The sequence below is a fragment of the Notamacropus eugenii genome, chromosome 3, assembly GCF_028372415.1.
Source record: "Notamacropus eugenii isolate mMacEug1 chromosome 3, mMacEug1.pri_v2, whole genome shotgun sequence".
Taxonomy (NCBI): domain Eukaryota; kingdom Metazoa; phylum Chordata; class Mammalia; order Diprotodontia; family Macropodidae; genus Notamacropus; species Notamacropus eugenii.
The window spans coordinates 134,214,732-134,227,466 of NC_092874.1; the positions used below are offsets into that span (position 1 = coordinate 134,214,732).

At 33.5% G+C, this 12,735-nt stretch overlaps 1 protein-coding gene across 7 annotated transcripts in view; it reads left to right on the plus strand.

The window, feature by feature from the left end:
• LOC140533320 (ankyrin repeat domain-containing protein 26-like) overlaps positions 1-12,735 on the plus strand; it is a 100,946-nt gene that overhangs the window by 70,808 nt on the left and 17,403 nt on the right. For all 7 annotated transcript variants that reach the window (XM_072652916.1, XM_072652920.1, XM_072652918.1 and 4 more), the window contains 5 exons: positions 1,223-1,366; positions 3,113-4,069; positions 6,584-6,736; positions 9,906-10,018; positions 11,965-12,094. In XM_072652916.1, the coding sequence (XP_072509017.1) occupies positions 1,223-1,366; positions 3,113-4,069; positions 6,584-6,736; positions 9,906-10,018; positions 11,965-12,094 (1,497 nt within the window). The remainder of the gene's footprint in view (positions 1-1,222; positions 1,367-3,112; positions 4,070-6,583; positions 6,737-9,905; positions 10,019-11,964; positions 12,095-12,735) is intronic.

The following is a 12,735-nucleotide window of genomic DNA, read 5'->3' on the forward strand; positions in this document are numbered from 1 at the left end:
CTGAAAAACTGCCCACAAAGCTCTGTCCTGGGGGGAATCTGTTTGACATCAGTACTCTTAGATAACTCTCTAAGACTGTAAGTTCCAGAGAACTCTACATCGGTAGAAGAATTTCCTTACCTGAAAAATCTCTAGACCAAAGATACTGTAGGTTCAATCCCTTTTTCTGTTCCTTATATTCCACTTTACCACATGTCCTTCATTCTTTCAGAAAGATTTATTGTTCTCTAGCATCTTTACGTCTTACTTGTGCAATTAAAATATATCCAAGCCTTTCTAAGTGAAGGAAAGGCAAAGTCTTGCTAGGTCAGAACTGACTGATTGAACTGAACCTAATAATAAGATGAAATTCAGTAAGAAAGAATGTAAAGCTTTATAATTATGTACAAAAAATAGTTTAACAAGTGTAAATTGGGGGAAAGATGATTAGATAGCATTTTGTCTGAAAAGATATAGGAACCTTAGTGAGCTCTAAGCTTAATTTGAGTCAATGCTGTTGTTTGACAACCAAAAAACTAGTTTAATTTTAGATCCCATTCAGAGAAGCCTAGCTTCCAAAACCAAGGAGGTAAAAATAGCTCTGTACTCTGACCTGATCAGACTTCGCCTGGACTGTTTTGTTCATTTGTGGCTACCACAGAATTATGGTAACTAGTAAAGAGGATGGGAGACAGGATGAGGAAGGCCCTTGTTGGAGTCCTTGACGTTTGAGAAGCTATTAAAGGAACTGAAGATGTTTATCCTTAATATCTTCAAGTTTTGAAGGATGATCATGAGAAAGAAAGATTAAGCTTCCTGTGCTTCTGCCTAAGGAGCACAGCTAAAAGCAATGGATAGAAGTTGCAAAAATGTACATTTTTAAGGTTAATGTCTGGAAAAAATTGCTAACCACAACAAAAATCTATAAATAGAATGATTTGCCTTGAGAGATGGTGGCTTCCCCAACCTGTGAAGACTTCAAACTGAGGCTGAGTAAAGTCTAATAAGAGTCAGCTGTGTAATAATGGATATGGAGTGATCTGAATAGTTGGTGAGGTTCCTTTACAAGTCTGAAATGCTGTCCTTCATGTTCCTTTTCATTTCCAGTAACCTACTGTTCTTAATTATTTTTCAGCTATTTTCCATCCTTTTTAAGATTCTATATTCCAGTTAAAGGTAAAATGTTTTTGCTGACTTTTGAGGGAAAAAAATTATCAAAATTTTATGAAATTGTTGTCCCCAGGTTGAAGAAGAGCGAAATGACACTCAAAGACAACTTTTTCAGGAGCTGAGGGCCAGAGCTTCGCAAGTTGGAATTCTGAATAATCCTCTTTGGAAGCAGAAAGAAATAGAAGCACCTGCTTCCAAAATGATTCAGACTTCTGAGGTATTCACTTTGGTCATTTTCAAATCTAGCTACATATTAAAAAGTCAAGATTTTTGTTCTTCATTTTTAGACATATCTGTCATCCTCAGTCACATCCGTCTGTCTGCAACAAACAAGTAGGGACACACATGGTGACCACAATCGGCACAGGTTGTTAGTTTTGCTTGGTTGTTTCTTTTCTTTGAATGGAATGATTGCTCCAGAGATCCAAGGTACTTCCACTGAAAAAAACCCTGGTTCTCAGTAGTGCCTCTGCCCTTTCTGGACATTGGAAAGGGGCAGCTCATCAGGTTCATTAACCCTTGGGGGAGAAAGAAGTGCAACCAGGCAGAAAGAGACACCTCTAACACAAACCACTTTTATTCCTTGCTTAAGTGATTTCATCTGTTCGTGCTTTCCAGGGCAGAGAGTAAGGTTTACAAAACACATGTTAATAGTTTGGTCTACTTCACACTGTTGTCTCTAAAAGTGTTTACAACAGGAATAACTTTCAGTTAGATTTCTGACATAAGGCTCTATCCATTGCAAGGATTCATTCATTCACATTCATCATTGCTCAGCATGATAGAAACTCAAGTTCCTCAAATGCCAAATTTAGGATTTTGCATTTTCTTATTTTTTTCAACAGTGGTTTGAAGTAAATCCTTTGGGTTGTTGTCCCTTAGTAATGGGGTGCTTCATTTACTCCAGCTGCTGCCTATTCATACCCTCTTCCTCACATTATAGAAGAGATCTCAAAGAATAAGTCTGTAGCTGTTTCTACCAGAGCTAAAAGGGACCCACTGTTCCTGAACCCGTTTTACTATGATGGAAGTATAATATCAACTTTTTATACTTTGGCCTCAATGATCCTTTCATTATTCCTTTACAATTGAATGGTTAGGACTAAGTTACCATCTACTGACCACACTCTAGGTCTCACTTTTCCCATCCCCAAAATAAGAGATTTGGAATGGATAACCTCTAAAAATTCTAAATCAATGATGCTATAACAATGCTGTAATTCTACCAGAGACCGGATTGTTCTCAAGACATATACTAAGAAATTTTACAACTGTTATAACTTCAGTGGTTTGAAGCTAAGATAATTTACCAGGGCAATGGCTCTAAATATAGGACAAATGCTTATCTTCAACACTTAAGAGAAAACTAGCTATTGGAAAAATGTGCTAGATTTGGAGTCTGAAGAGACCTGGATTGATAATGGGCAGGTTATTTAATAATTTCTCCTAACCTAAATCCTAATCTGTAAAATGAGGAGAATAATATGATTATTTCCTTCATAAGGATGTTGTAAGGCTTAGGTGAGATAATGTATCAAAAGTATTTGCAAAGTCCTTAAAAAGCCTCCATAAATATTAGGTATTGTTATTTTTCTCATAACATTATGACTAGCAAGTATGGGACCGAACAGATACAGAAAAGGAAGTGAAATATGCTGAAAGGAAGACAGATTTGGGGGCTTAAAAATACCAGGTTTGTAAAATGACTTCTGTATCATGTAATGAAATGTCTATTTGTTTTGAAGACTGAATATCCCAAGTACATATCATGTAGCACTTTTAAGACCAGTTCTTTGGGAAAACTGAGTACAACAGAAATGTAAAATACGTGAAATTCACTCAATTTACTTTTTCTTTGAATGCACTATGTTTCTTGGTATATTTGGGCTTTAATTACTAAGGAAATAATAGAATGCATCATTTTATTTTGAGTGGCTATTCTTTTCCTGTTTATTATGTTTAGGTTCCTGATAGCAATGAAAAAGAAAAATATCTGCTGCATGAAAATCAAACCCTACAAGAAGAAGTTGCCATGCTCAAACTGGAACTAGACACAGTAAAAATTAAGGATCAGGAAAAAGAAAATCAATATACAGAGGAAAATGAAGTTTTAAAAGAAAAGAATAATGAGCTTCAAAAGGAATTACAACTGAATGAAGAAGCATTAACAAAAACAATATCTAAGTACAGTGGACAAGTAAATGTTCTGACAACTGAAAACGCAATGCTGAATTCTAAATTGGAGAATGCAAAACAAAACAGAGACCGACTAGAGACCGAAATTGAATCATACCGTTCCCGTCTGACTTCTGCTATCGACAATCATGAACGAAGTCAGACATCAAAACTAGACCTTGAACATACCTTTCAGCGAGAACGAGATGAGTGGCTTCGTTTACAGGACAAACTAAATCATGACTTGTCTCGTCTTAGAGAGAACAATGGTGTTCTTTCTCAAGAGCTCTCTAAAGCTGAAAGTAAAGCCAATAGTTTAGAAAATGAGCTATACCATGTACGTGATTCTCTCAGAGAAAAGACACTAATTTTAGAAAGCACACAGAGAGAATTAAACCAGGCCCAACATAAAGCAAAGGAACTTGAACACACAAATCAACTGGAAAATGAAAAACTGAACAAATATATTGGCAAATATGAATCTATCCAAGAAAGACTAGCCCAAATCCAGAGTGAAAATATGTTGCTTCAACAACAGCTTGAAGATGTCCAAAACAAAGGCATCATTAAGGAAAAGGTATTGAGTGATGCCCAGGTACAGTTTATTGATCTCTTCAATAAGCTTCGTGCTGATACCGAAAAACAAGTTCTTATGGTAGAAGAGAGAAATAAGGAGTTAATCAGTGAATGTGAACGCTTAAGAGAGCAGATGTGTAAACATGAAAATGAGAAAGCAGAAAGAGAGGTAGGTTTTTAAATAATATCATTTGATAAGCATTTAACTTTTTGAAATGAAAATCAAAGTAATTTTTATCGTGGTAAATTAGGAATTTGAATTTTCAGGAGGCAGATGATGTTATTAACTTTCATCATAAAAATTCTGATGTGAAAAAAGGAGAGTGAGTAAGCAATAACATGATAAAAACCAATCTAATATGTTTAGATAAGAATACTCACTTTGCTTAAACAAATTACTTAAGCCATGAAAGTTTGGTTTAATAAATGTAGATAAGGTTAATCACTTGTACACAGACACTGATAAATTTATCATTCTAATTTTATGCCTAATAATCCATTTTAATACTGCAGTGGAATTAATTATTTGAAATGCTAAGTCTGTAGCTGTTTCTACTAGTCCTAAATGGGACCCAGTGCTCCTGAACCCGTTTTACTATGATGGAAGTGCAATATCAACTTTTTATACTTTGGCCTCAATGATGCTTTCATTATTCCTTTACAATTTGATGGTTAGGGCTAGGTTACCATCTACTGACCACACTCTAGGTCTCACTTTTCCCGTCCCCAAAATAAGAGATTTGGAATGGATAACCTCTAAAAGTTCTAAATCAATGATGCTATGACATCAAATTAACAATTCAAATGAGATACTGTGAGATACTCAATCTCAGTTGAGATACTGTGGAATATTACAGTTGCCCTTTCCATAACTATATAAACAATGTGCTTATCAATATGACTAGTTTTACTTCAAACTACTCTGAACTAATTTTAGAAACATTATATTTTTAATATCATATTTTTAATGAAATTCCAAAACCTAGCCACTACTTTCCTTTAAAATTTAGGACAGTAATTCTCTTCAAAAAGATTATGATTATGCATTAAGCATTAATTTTTTATGTGATACTAATGCCATTCTTTAAAATGTGTTTTTGCTTCCCTACTATTTATTTTTCATTTATCTCAGTATTTTTTTTACTGTTTTATTAACAGTTCTTCTCAATGTCCAAAATGGCAATTTCTGGGTTCATTGACTTTTTATTTGTTGAAGATGAATAGCTTTTTATAGTCTCAATTCATATATGTATTGTGTGGTAGCACTACCAAATAATGTACTGGGTAACAATTTCATATAAGAATTTTAAAATTTTATTTTTAACGTATATGATCACGTGTTTGTAACTAGAATTTTGTTTACTTATAGAATTCAATTAATTATGCTATTTTTACCTTTCACAATTTTACATTGGCTTCTTTTAGCTTTATGTTTCCTTTAAAAAGCTGACTAGACTTTAGTTAAATTTATCTTTATAAGATACTTAATCTTATCTAATAAGATGAAAAATTTTTTATTTCTTTTTCTTTTTAACTTCATTTGCTATTAGTAGTATTTGTAATAATTTATTTTGCTGTATAAGGAAAATGAACAGAATTTTTAATACCATATCTATATATACATATAAATATGTATTTATGTATAATATATACATACTTGTACATATAGATATGTGTGTGTGCATGTACATATGTATGTAGGTATTCCTGCTAGGTTAGAGAATGAAATGAAATGACTTCCCTTTATCTGGGACTTTACACCATACTATGTATACATAACAGGTAGAACTACCATATTTTTTATAGTTTCCCCTTTCTTCTGTCCATTGACTGCAACCAGGAGTGTAATTCCTATCCTAACAGAAAAAGAAACTGCTTTGAAGGCTTGGCAAGGGCAGTTGAAGGTGTGAATAGTAGCTAGCAACCTTTTCAGTTGTTTTTGCTTTCAGCAAACCAAATCAGTCACTTCAAGTGCTTTAACCAAGTCTGACAGGCATCTCAGTGCATATATTCATTCTCCAGGGGAAACTATTAGGGAAAGGAAAATACAACCTTTTCTTATAGATGTCCTTCTCCTTCCAAGAGCAAGTGCACAGAAATAAGGTAGTTAACTTTTCTGAAAAATGGAAGGGTCAACCCCAGATGTTTCGGTCAAGTGTAGGAAGCTGTACATTCTTCCTTACCCCATGCCCCTGTCTTCCATGTGATTTGCATGTAAAAAATTTTCTCCCCTATGTGACTTTGGAGATGGTATAATTCTAAAAAAAGATAATGGAGAAATCAGGCTGAATATGTGGCTTTATGAGGAGTCTACTTAGCAAGTAGGAAAGTAGCATTTGATCCATGCTGAATGGAGGGTGAGTGGTATAGTCAAAAGAGCTTTGTAGTCTCAGGAGCCAAGTTCCAACCCTTTTCTCTATTAACTACTACCATTATAACCTTGAGTAACTCATTTAACCTCTTTGGGGCTTAATTTCCTCATCTGTAAAAGGAGGTGGTTCAGTTTAATAGTCTCATAAAGTAAGAGTTTTTCTGGTTCTAAATCTATGATAACCACAAATACAATCATGAAATTAAGTTCATGTGAAAATATATCAATTAATTTTGAAGGTATGTTTATTTTATATAAGCTGATAATGATTTATGAAATTAGTGAAAGAAATAATGTGGACATTTCTATCAGACTACAGTAAGAAAACTTCAAGAAGAACTTGCTACTTCCCTTACAAAACAATCCATGACAGAAGCTTCACTGGAGGTTACATCACTTTATCAGAATGATTTTGAAGACAAGAAAAAACAACTACAGAAGGAAATAGATCAAATGAAAAGTAAAGTATGTATGCATAAAATTAGTAACGTGTCACTGATTAATGGAAAATGTTTTCAGTGTAACATTTCTTTTTTACCAATATTACGTATTTCCTATATGCTATGCCTGTCATTTAAACTGACTTAGAATAAGACCTATAACCTCTACCATTTGTTCTCTTAAATTGGGATGATTATATTCACTCTTTAGGTAGCTGACAATTTTGTTTATCCTTACAAGGAGTGAGGTGTTTTTTTAAGTAACAGTAGTTACTACATCATTTCTATCGTGGTTTAACTTGATTAGAAAGCCCTTTACATACATTGTCATATTTAATCCCCAAAACAGCTCTGTGAAGTAGAAGTTATTTGTTTGCTACGATTTAAACTATTACTTAAATGAATGGAAAATGATATTGCTTCACAATTTGAAAGAATAAATTATTCAAACAAAGTGAAATTGAGAATTAAAGTAATTAGGTGGATATGCTCATTATTATCCTCTAATCTCTTCAAACTGATCTCATCATGTTGATTTCCGTCTCCATACTCTGAGTCATGCTCCCTTCTTGCTTAGTTATACTTACCCATCTGTCTGTTATACTTACCTACCTGTCCAAAATGTATCCATTCTTCAGTACCCTGCTTCTCCAATAGCACCTTTACCTCTAAGATCCTTTTCAAAAGTATCAAAAGTATGATTATTTTGCCATTAGCTTTTTTTAACTTTTCAGCCCTATTGATTTCACAATCTTCTGAATTCCACTTTCCATCTGATTCCATATATTTACTATTTAACTATATAGTAAATGCCTTATGGTATTCACATCTGTTACCAAACTATCATTTCTTTTAAGTCTTTTTCCTCTCAACTAGATTGTAATTCTTTGAGGACAGGGATTGTTTATACTTCTTTATCTTCCATAGAATTTCCTTTTCACAAGTTGGTAGTAGGAGTAATAGTTATTATTTTTGTGGTAGTAGTACTAGCAGTAGTAGGAGTAGGAGTAGGAGTAGCAGTAGGAGTAGGAGTAGTAAGAATAGTAGGAGTAGTAGAAAATGCTAAATAACTGTTTATCTGTTGATTTTATCTTGGGTTGAAAATTTAGCTAAAATTAAAATTACCCCAGAGTAATATTTGGACTAAACAACTGAGTTTTTTAAGTCTGATTGTTTATAAATTTTCCATTTCCCAGAGTCCTCCAATGGCAAAATATAAATTTGGTATAAAATTATTTTGTTGTTTTTGTTATTATTAAAAACTATCATAATGAAGGCTACTAAGTATAGAATATAGTTGCACAGTTAAATTCCCCTAAAGTGTTCCCTATATTACTTTAAAATACAGTTCTCTCTTCTTTCATTTAAGTTACAATATTCATCATTATACCAACCAAAAGCTGTAGAAACAGATATTTCTGATATCCTTCAAAACACATTTTCAGCCTAATAACCATCATCAGTGGTAAAGTAATAGAAAATATGTGTCAAAACAGCTGAACATTAAGTTTTTTATAATGAAATTGTTCTCTGCTTAAAGGCTGCTTGGTGGAAATAAGGATAGAACTTTGGAGTTGATGTTAGAAAGATCTGATTTCAGATGGTATATGTGTAATCCTAGGCAAGTCACTTAATCCATTCTCACTTTCCTCAACTGGAAAATGGGGATGATAATAGCACCTACCTCCCAGGATTGTTGTGAGAATCAAATGCCACTTAATAAATGCTTGTTTCTCTGCTCCAGAAACATAACAGCCAATTGTCAGTTATATATGTGATCACTGCCTCCCACATTTTGATAAGCACCTCTTAATGCTGCAAAACAGTTCTCTTACCTGGTTAACTTCAGTATAATTATTTTAACTAAAACTATTGTTAGTTACCAAGTAAGTGCAAAGGGTCCCAAAATTATGCCAAAGTCTCCATATCAAACATTATGGCTAACTAGATTACCTTTTGCTGACGATACACAGTCTCTCAACCTGCACAAATTTTTGTCCTTTACCTGCCATTAGTCTTTTCCCAAGGTTCAATTCTGGGAGAAGCCTGACTTCCAAATAGCAAAAGAAAGCTATGGAATTGGAACCTATTAGAACATCTGTTGGCTTTCCACCTCACCTCCACTTCACAGGAATAGTTGCTTTTTACAGTCATATTGTTTTATCTGTAATCGAGCGTTTCCCCAAAGAAGGAGAGAAAGTAAAAATGGTATCCCATGCATTAGATAATAGAACAGGTTGTTTTCTCCCCACATGGATAGCATTGCTGTACATAAGGGAATTACAGTGTGCATTAAATGATAATCTTCAATAGGATTTGGAAATTCAACTTGTAGCCAGTTTGTAACTTGTAATTAGCGGTGGAGTGCAAGTCTTGACATATAATTCAGTTTGACAATTTTCCAAATTAACTATTTCATGTTGTGACAAACAAATACAATAGATGAATGAAATGAGAATAAGAGATGAAGAAATGGCAGCTGAGGGACAGTTACTCATTGGAGAAGTTTAGAAGCAAAGAGAAACAGGAGTGAATCTAAAAGGGGCAGCAGAATCCAGCTGAATGAGGAGGGTTCTTTCTTCCTTTGTAAGATGGAGAAGAGCATCTGGTTCATAATCTGGAACAACAGATAACCATTCAAGGAGAATACACAAACATGAATTTACATAGGTTTGCATCCCACTTGGTCAAATACAAAGATATTTGGAGAACAGTTTTATAGCCTTACCTAAGAACACATATATAGACATTTCAATATGGGAACATGGGACAGGTGTGCCAATACAGAGGGAATTGTGATTAAGGGACCATTTCCCTTGGCTGTAGAGAAACAGGGAAGGTCAGTGCCCCTTCAAGGTGTATTGGGAAACTTGGCCCACGTTCTATGCATTCATATGCATTTCAGCCATTTTTTAATTTATTAACATTATTAGTATAACTAATACCTATATGGAAATCAAATGAGAACTTTCATTGATCCAAATTTCAAAAAATAATTTGTAGTGAAATCAGATGAAACCTATATCATTTTAAGTAAGAGCAATTGTTTTAAAATCTCTCCATACTTGTTTTGGTTTTATAAACTACACTTAAATCGATATTTACAGTTGGATCTGGAGTTAATGAAAAGTATTCTTTTTAAAAATGCCAGTTCAGTTCTTGTAATATTTTTCTTTGTAAAAATGTTTTTAAAGCTTAATACTGAAAGGGAGAAATTAAAGAAACTCATTGAGTTAAAGCAATCTCTGGAAAATCGTCTAGAACAAGAAATGAAGAGAAATGAGGAATTACAGAAAGACCTCATTGGGTAAGACTGGTTTTTTGCAGATTATTTAAAGCAAACATTAAGTAAGCAAGGACTTAACTATTTTGTTAAATCCTAAGTACAAATCCATTTTATACTTTAACACTTGGATAATTATAGCGTGTATAATTCTAAGTGAACAAAGAGTTTTTTCATTTTCATTACTTACTAAATTATTGCTGAAAGTAATACTTCTGACCTGCATCTTTGCAGTTATAGTAAATTGCTGTATAGCACCCGTACCTTAAAGTATGTTCTCCAGAATATACAGCATTTGACCATACAGCATTTGACAGTCTCTTGTTAAGTATACTATTTCTGCACATAAATTATTTCTGTAAGGTAGGTCTCTATATTCTCCATACTAATTTATTTCCTTCATTATTCACTTATTTGTTCTTTTATTAGTCATTCAAAAACTATTACTAAACATCTGTTGTGTATGAAATGCTGTGCTAATCCCCAGAGCTACAGAGATGGATGATTAATGTGCAGTGCCTGCTTTGAAGGTGATTACTTGAGTCCCTACATTAGCTCTTTTACTAGATTGTAATGTGTGTGAATAAGAATGTGGTAAGTATTTAAGAATCGTCCAAAGAAAATGCAGACTGAAGAAGGAAAAGGCTTCTTTTGACTTTGCAGGACCAGCAAGATTCTGTTAAGGATATGACTTTTGAGCTAGACCCTACAAAATTTCTTGGTCTAGAATTGAAGACCCTTCACAATGTGGCAACATCTTGCCTTTCCACACTTAAATTATAGTATTCTCTCTTCTACAACTTACCCTCCTGTTAAACTAGACTATTCTTCTGCACCTTTCTGCCTCTGCCCTGTGCCTGTAATGTTCACTCATTGTCTCTGCACTCATCCTCACCCAAATGCAGCTCCTCTTTGGGGTCTACTTTGATCTCTCTTATTGATAATGAATGACCTTCACCATCAGACTGCACATCAAACTTTCTGTTACACTCCCCAAAAGCTCTTACACTTTGTTGTGTATTGCAATTATCTACACTTGTATCTTGTATTCCAATTGTATGAGAGCATGGACCATATCTATGTAAATTTTGTATTCTGTAACAACCTTTAGGGGTAGACACTTAATGCTTTCTAATTGAATTTTAATTGAATTCCAGTTGGTGAATTTTAATTGAATATGGCAAGAGGCCATCACTGTTGAGCTCTCAGATCCTCTGACTACAGGCTGCCATTTCAGTGGCAAGAGGAGAGTCTCCAAATCATCATGTATTTTCCAGGACTGTAATATAGCTGTGTTATGGTTTGATTAGGTTTTTGTGGGCTTCTATTGAACTCTTTTTAGAAAATTACCTCTTAGGGGAGAAAATTAATTCTGTGTTTTAACCATTCAATTTACAAAGTAACTTTTGAGATCCAAATGACTTTTCAAGTTAGGGACTGTTCTATATTTACAACCACTAAACAAACATTTTAAATGCAGCTGTGTATTCTAAAAACATTAAATGACATCATTTGTGTTTTGTGGGCTAGGTCATTTACATACTTCACCAGCTAATTGGCACAGGTCTGTAGTTAAAATAACAAAGGCACAAAATGTCACCTTAAACCTTTTTACAAAATAAATTTACTTATTTAAATTTTGAATTATATTGTTAGAAGGTATCTGCCTTTCTAAAAATGTTAAAGCATAACCAGAAGTCATTTGAAAATATTCTACAATGAAGTGATATTAATGAAGAGCTGACAAATAAATATACTTCTTTTGAAATGATTGTGAGGCTATTGTTCTTTTGGTTTTATTTTAACAAAATATTGTCACATTTGAGTTGGGTGAGTTCATGAACTCTCATTAGATTTATTTTCTTCTCTGTGGTTGAAAATAATTTAAAGCAATGGGTCAAAAGTTATACTTTTTAAATGTATAATATTTAAACTATAAAGAGTTTGACTTAATCTGTTCATTCCCATAGATTGAAAAACCTGTTGAAAACAACAAAAAAGAAATTAAGGGAATATGAAAAAGGAGATGTTGCTTACGAGGGTGGACTGAAACAAACACATTCTGAAATGGATAGACAAATTAATAGGCTAAAAAATAAGGTAATCCTTAATATTGGAAAATGTACGTTGTCTTGTCTTTATATTCCTTTTGAAATGGGTGATATATGTAGCAGATCATTGGATACCAATATCCATGAGAACATTTACATCTTCCCCATGCTTGGAAGGCAACACTTTCTAAGGTCTTTTCGCACAGTTCTTGCTGTTCTCATGGACTTAGTAGACAAACTTGAAAAATTTATATCTCCCTGAAAATTCTGTGTTCCAGTGACTTTCTATATAGATTTGCATATTAGAAATTTTCCCTCTACTCCCGTTATAGAATTCATGTAAAATAGAATATATCTAAATATGTTGTGTTAAAAGCACTTCTCAAGGATTTAAAAGCATTGTAAGGTGAAAGAAATACTAGACTTTTGCTTTTTGAATGGAAGTTGCAAAGACATAATTTTAGGTTTGATGTAAAATAAAACTTTATAACAATAAGAGCAATCCCAAAGGGAAATAGGCTATGTGAAGAAACCAAATGCTGAAAAGCCATTTAGGGTTAGTATTTGCAGGACATCTTACAACTTCTGTGCTCCCTTTGACATTCTGCTTCTGTAATGCTAAAGAAGAAAAGATATCTCCCAAAAGGGTGACTAAAAAGCAGAAACAATATGAAAAACAGTAGCTCTGTA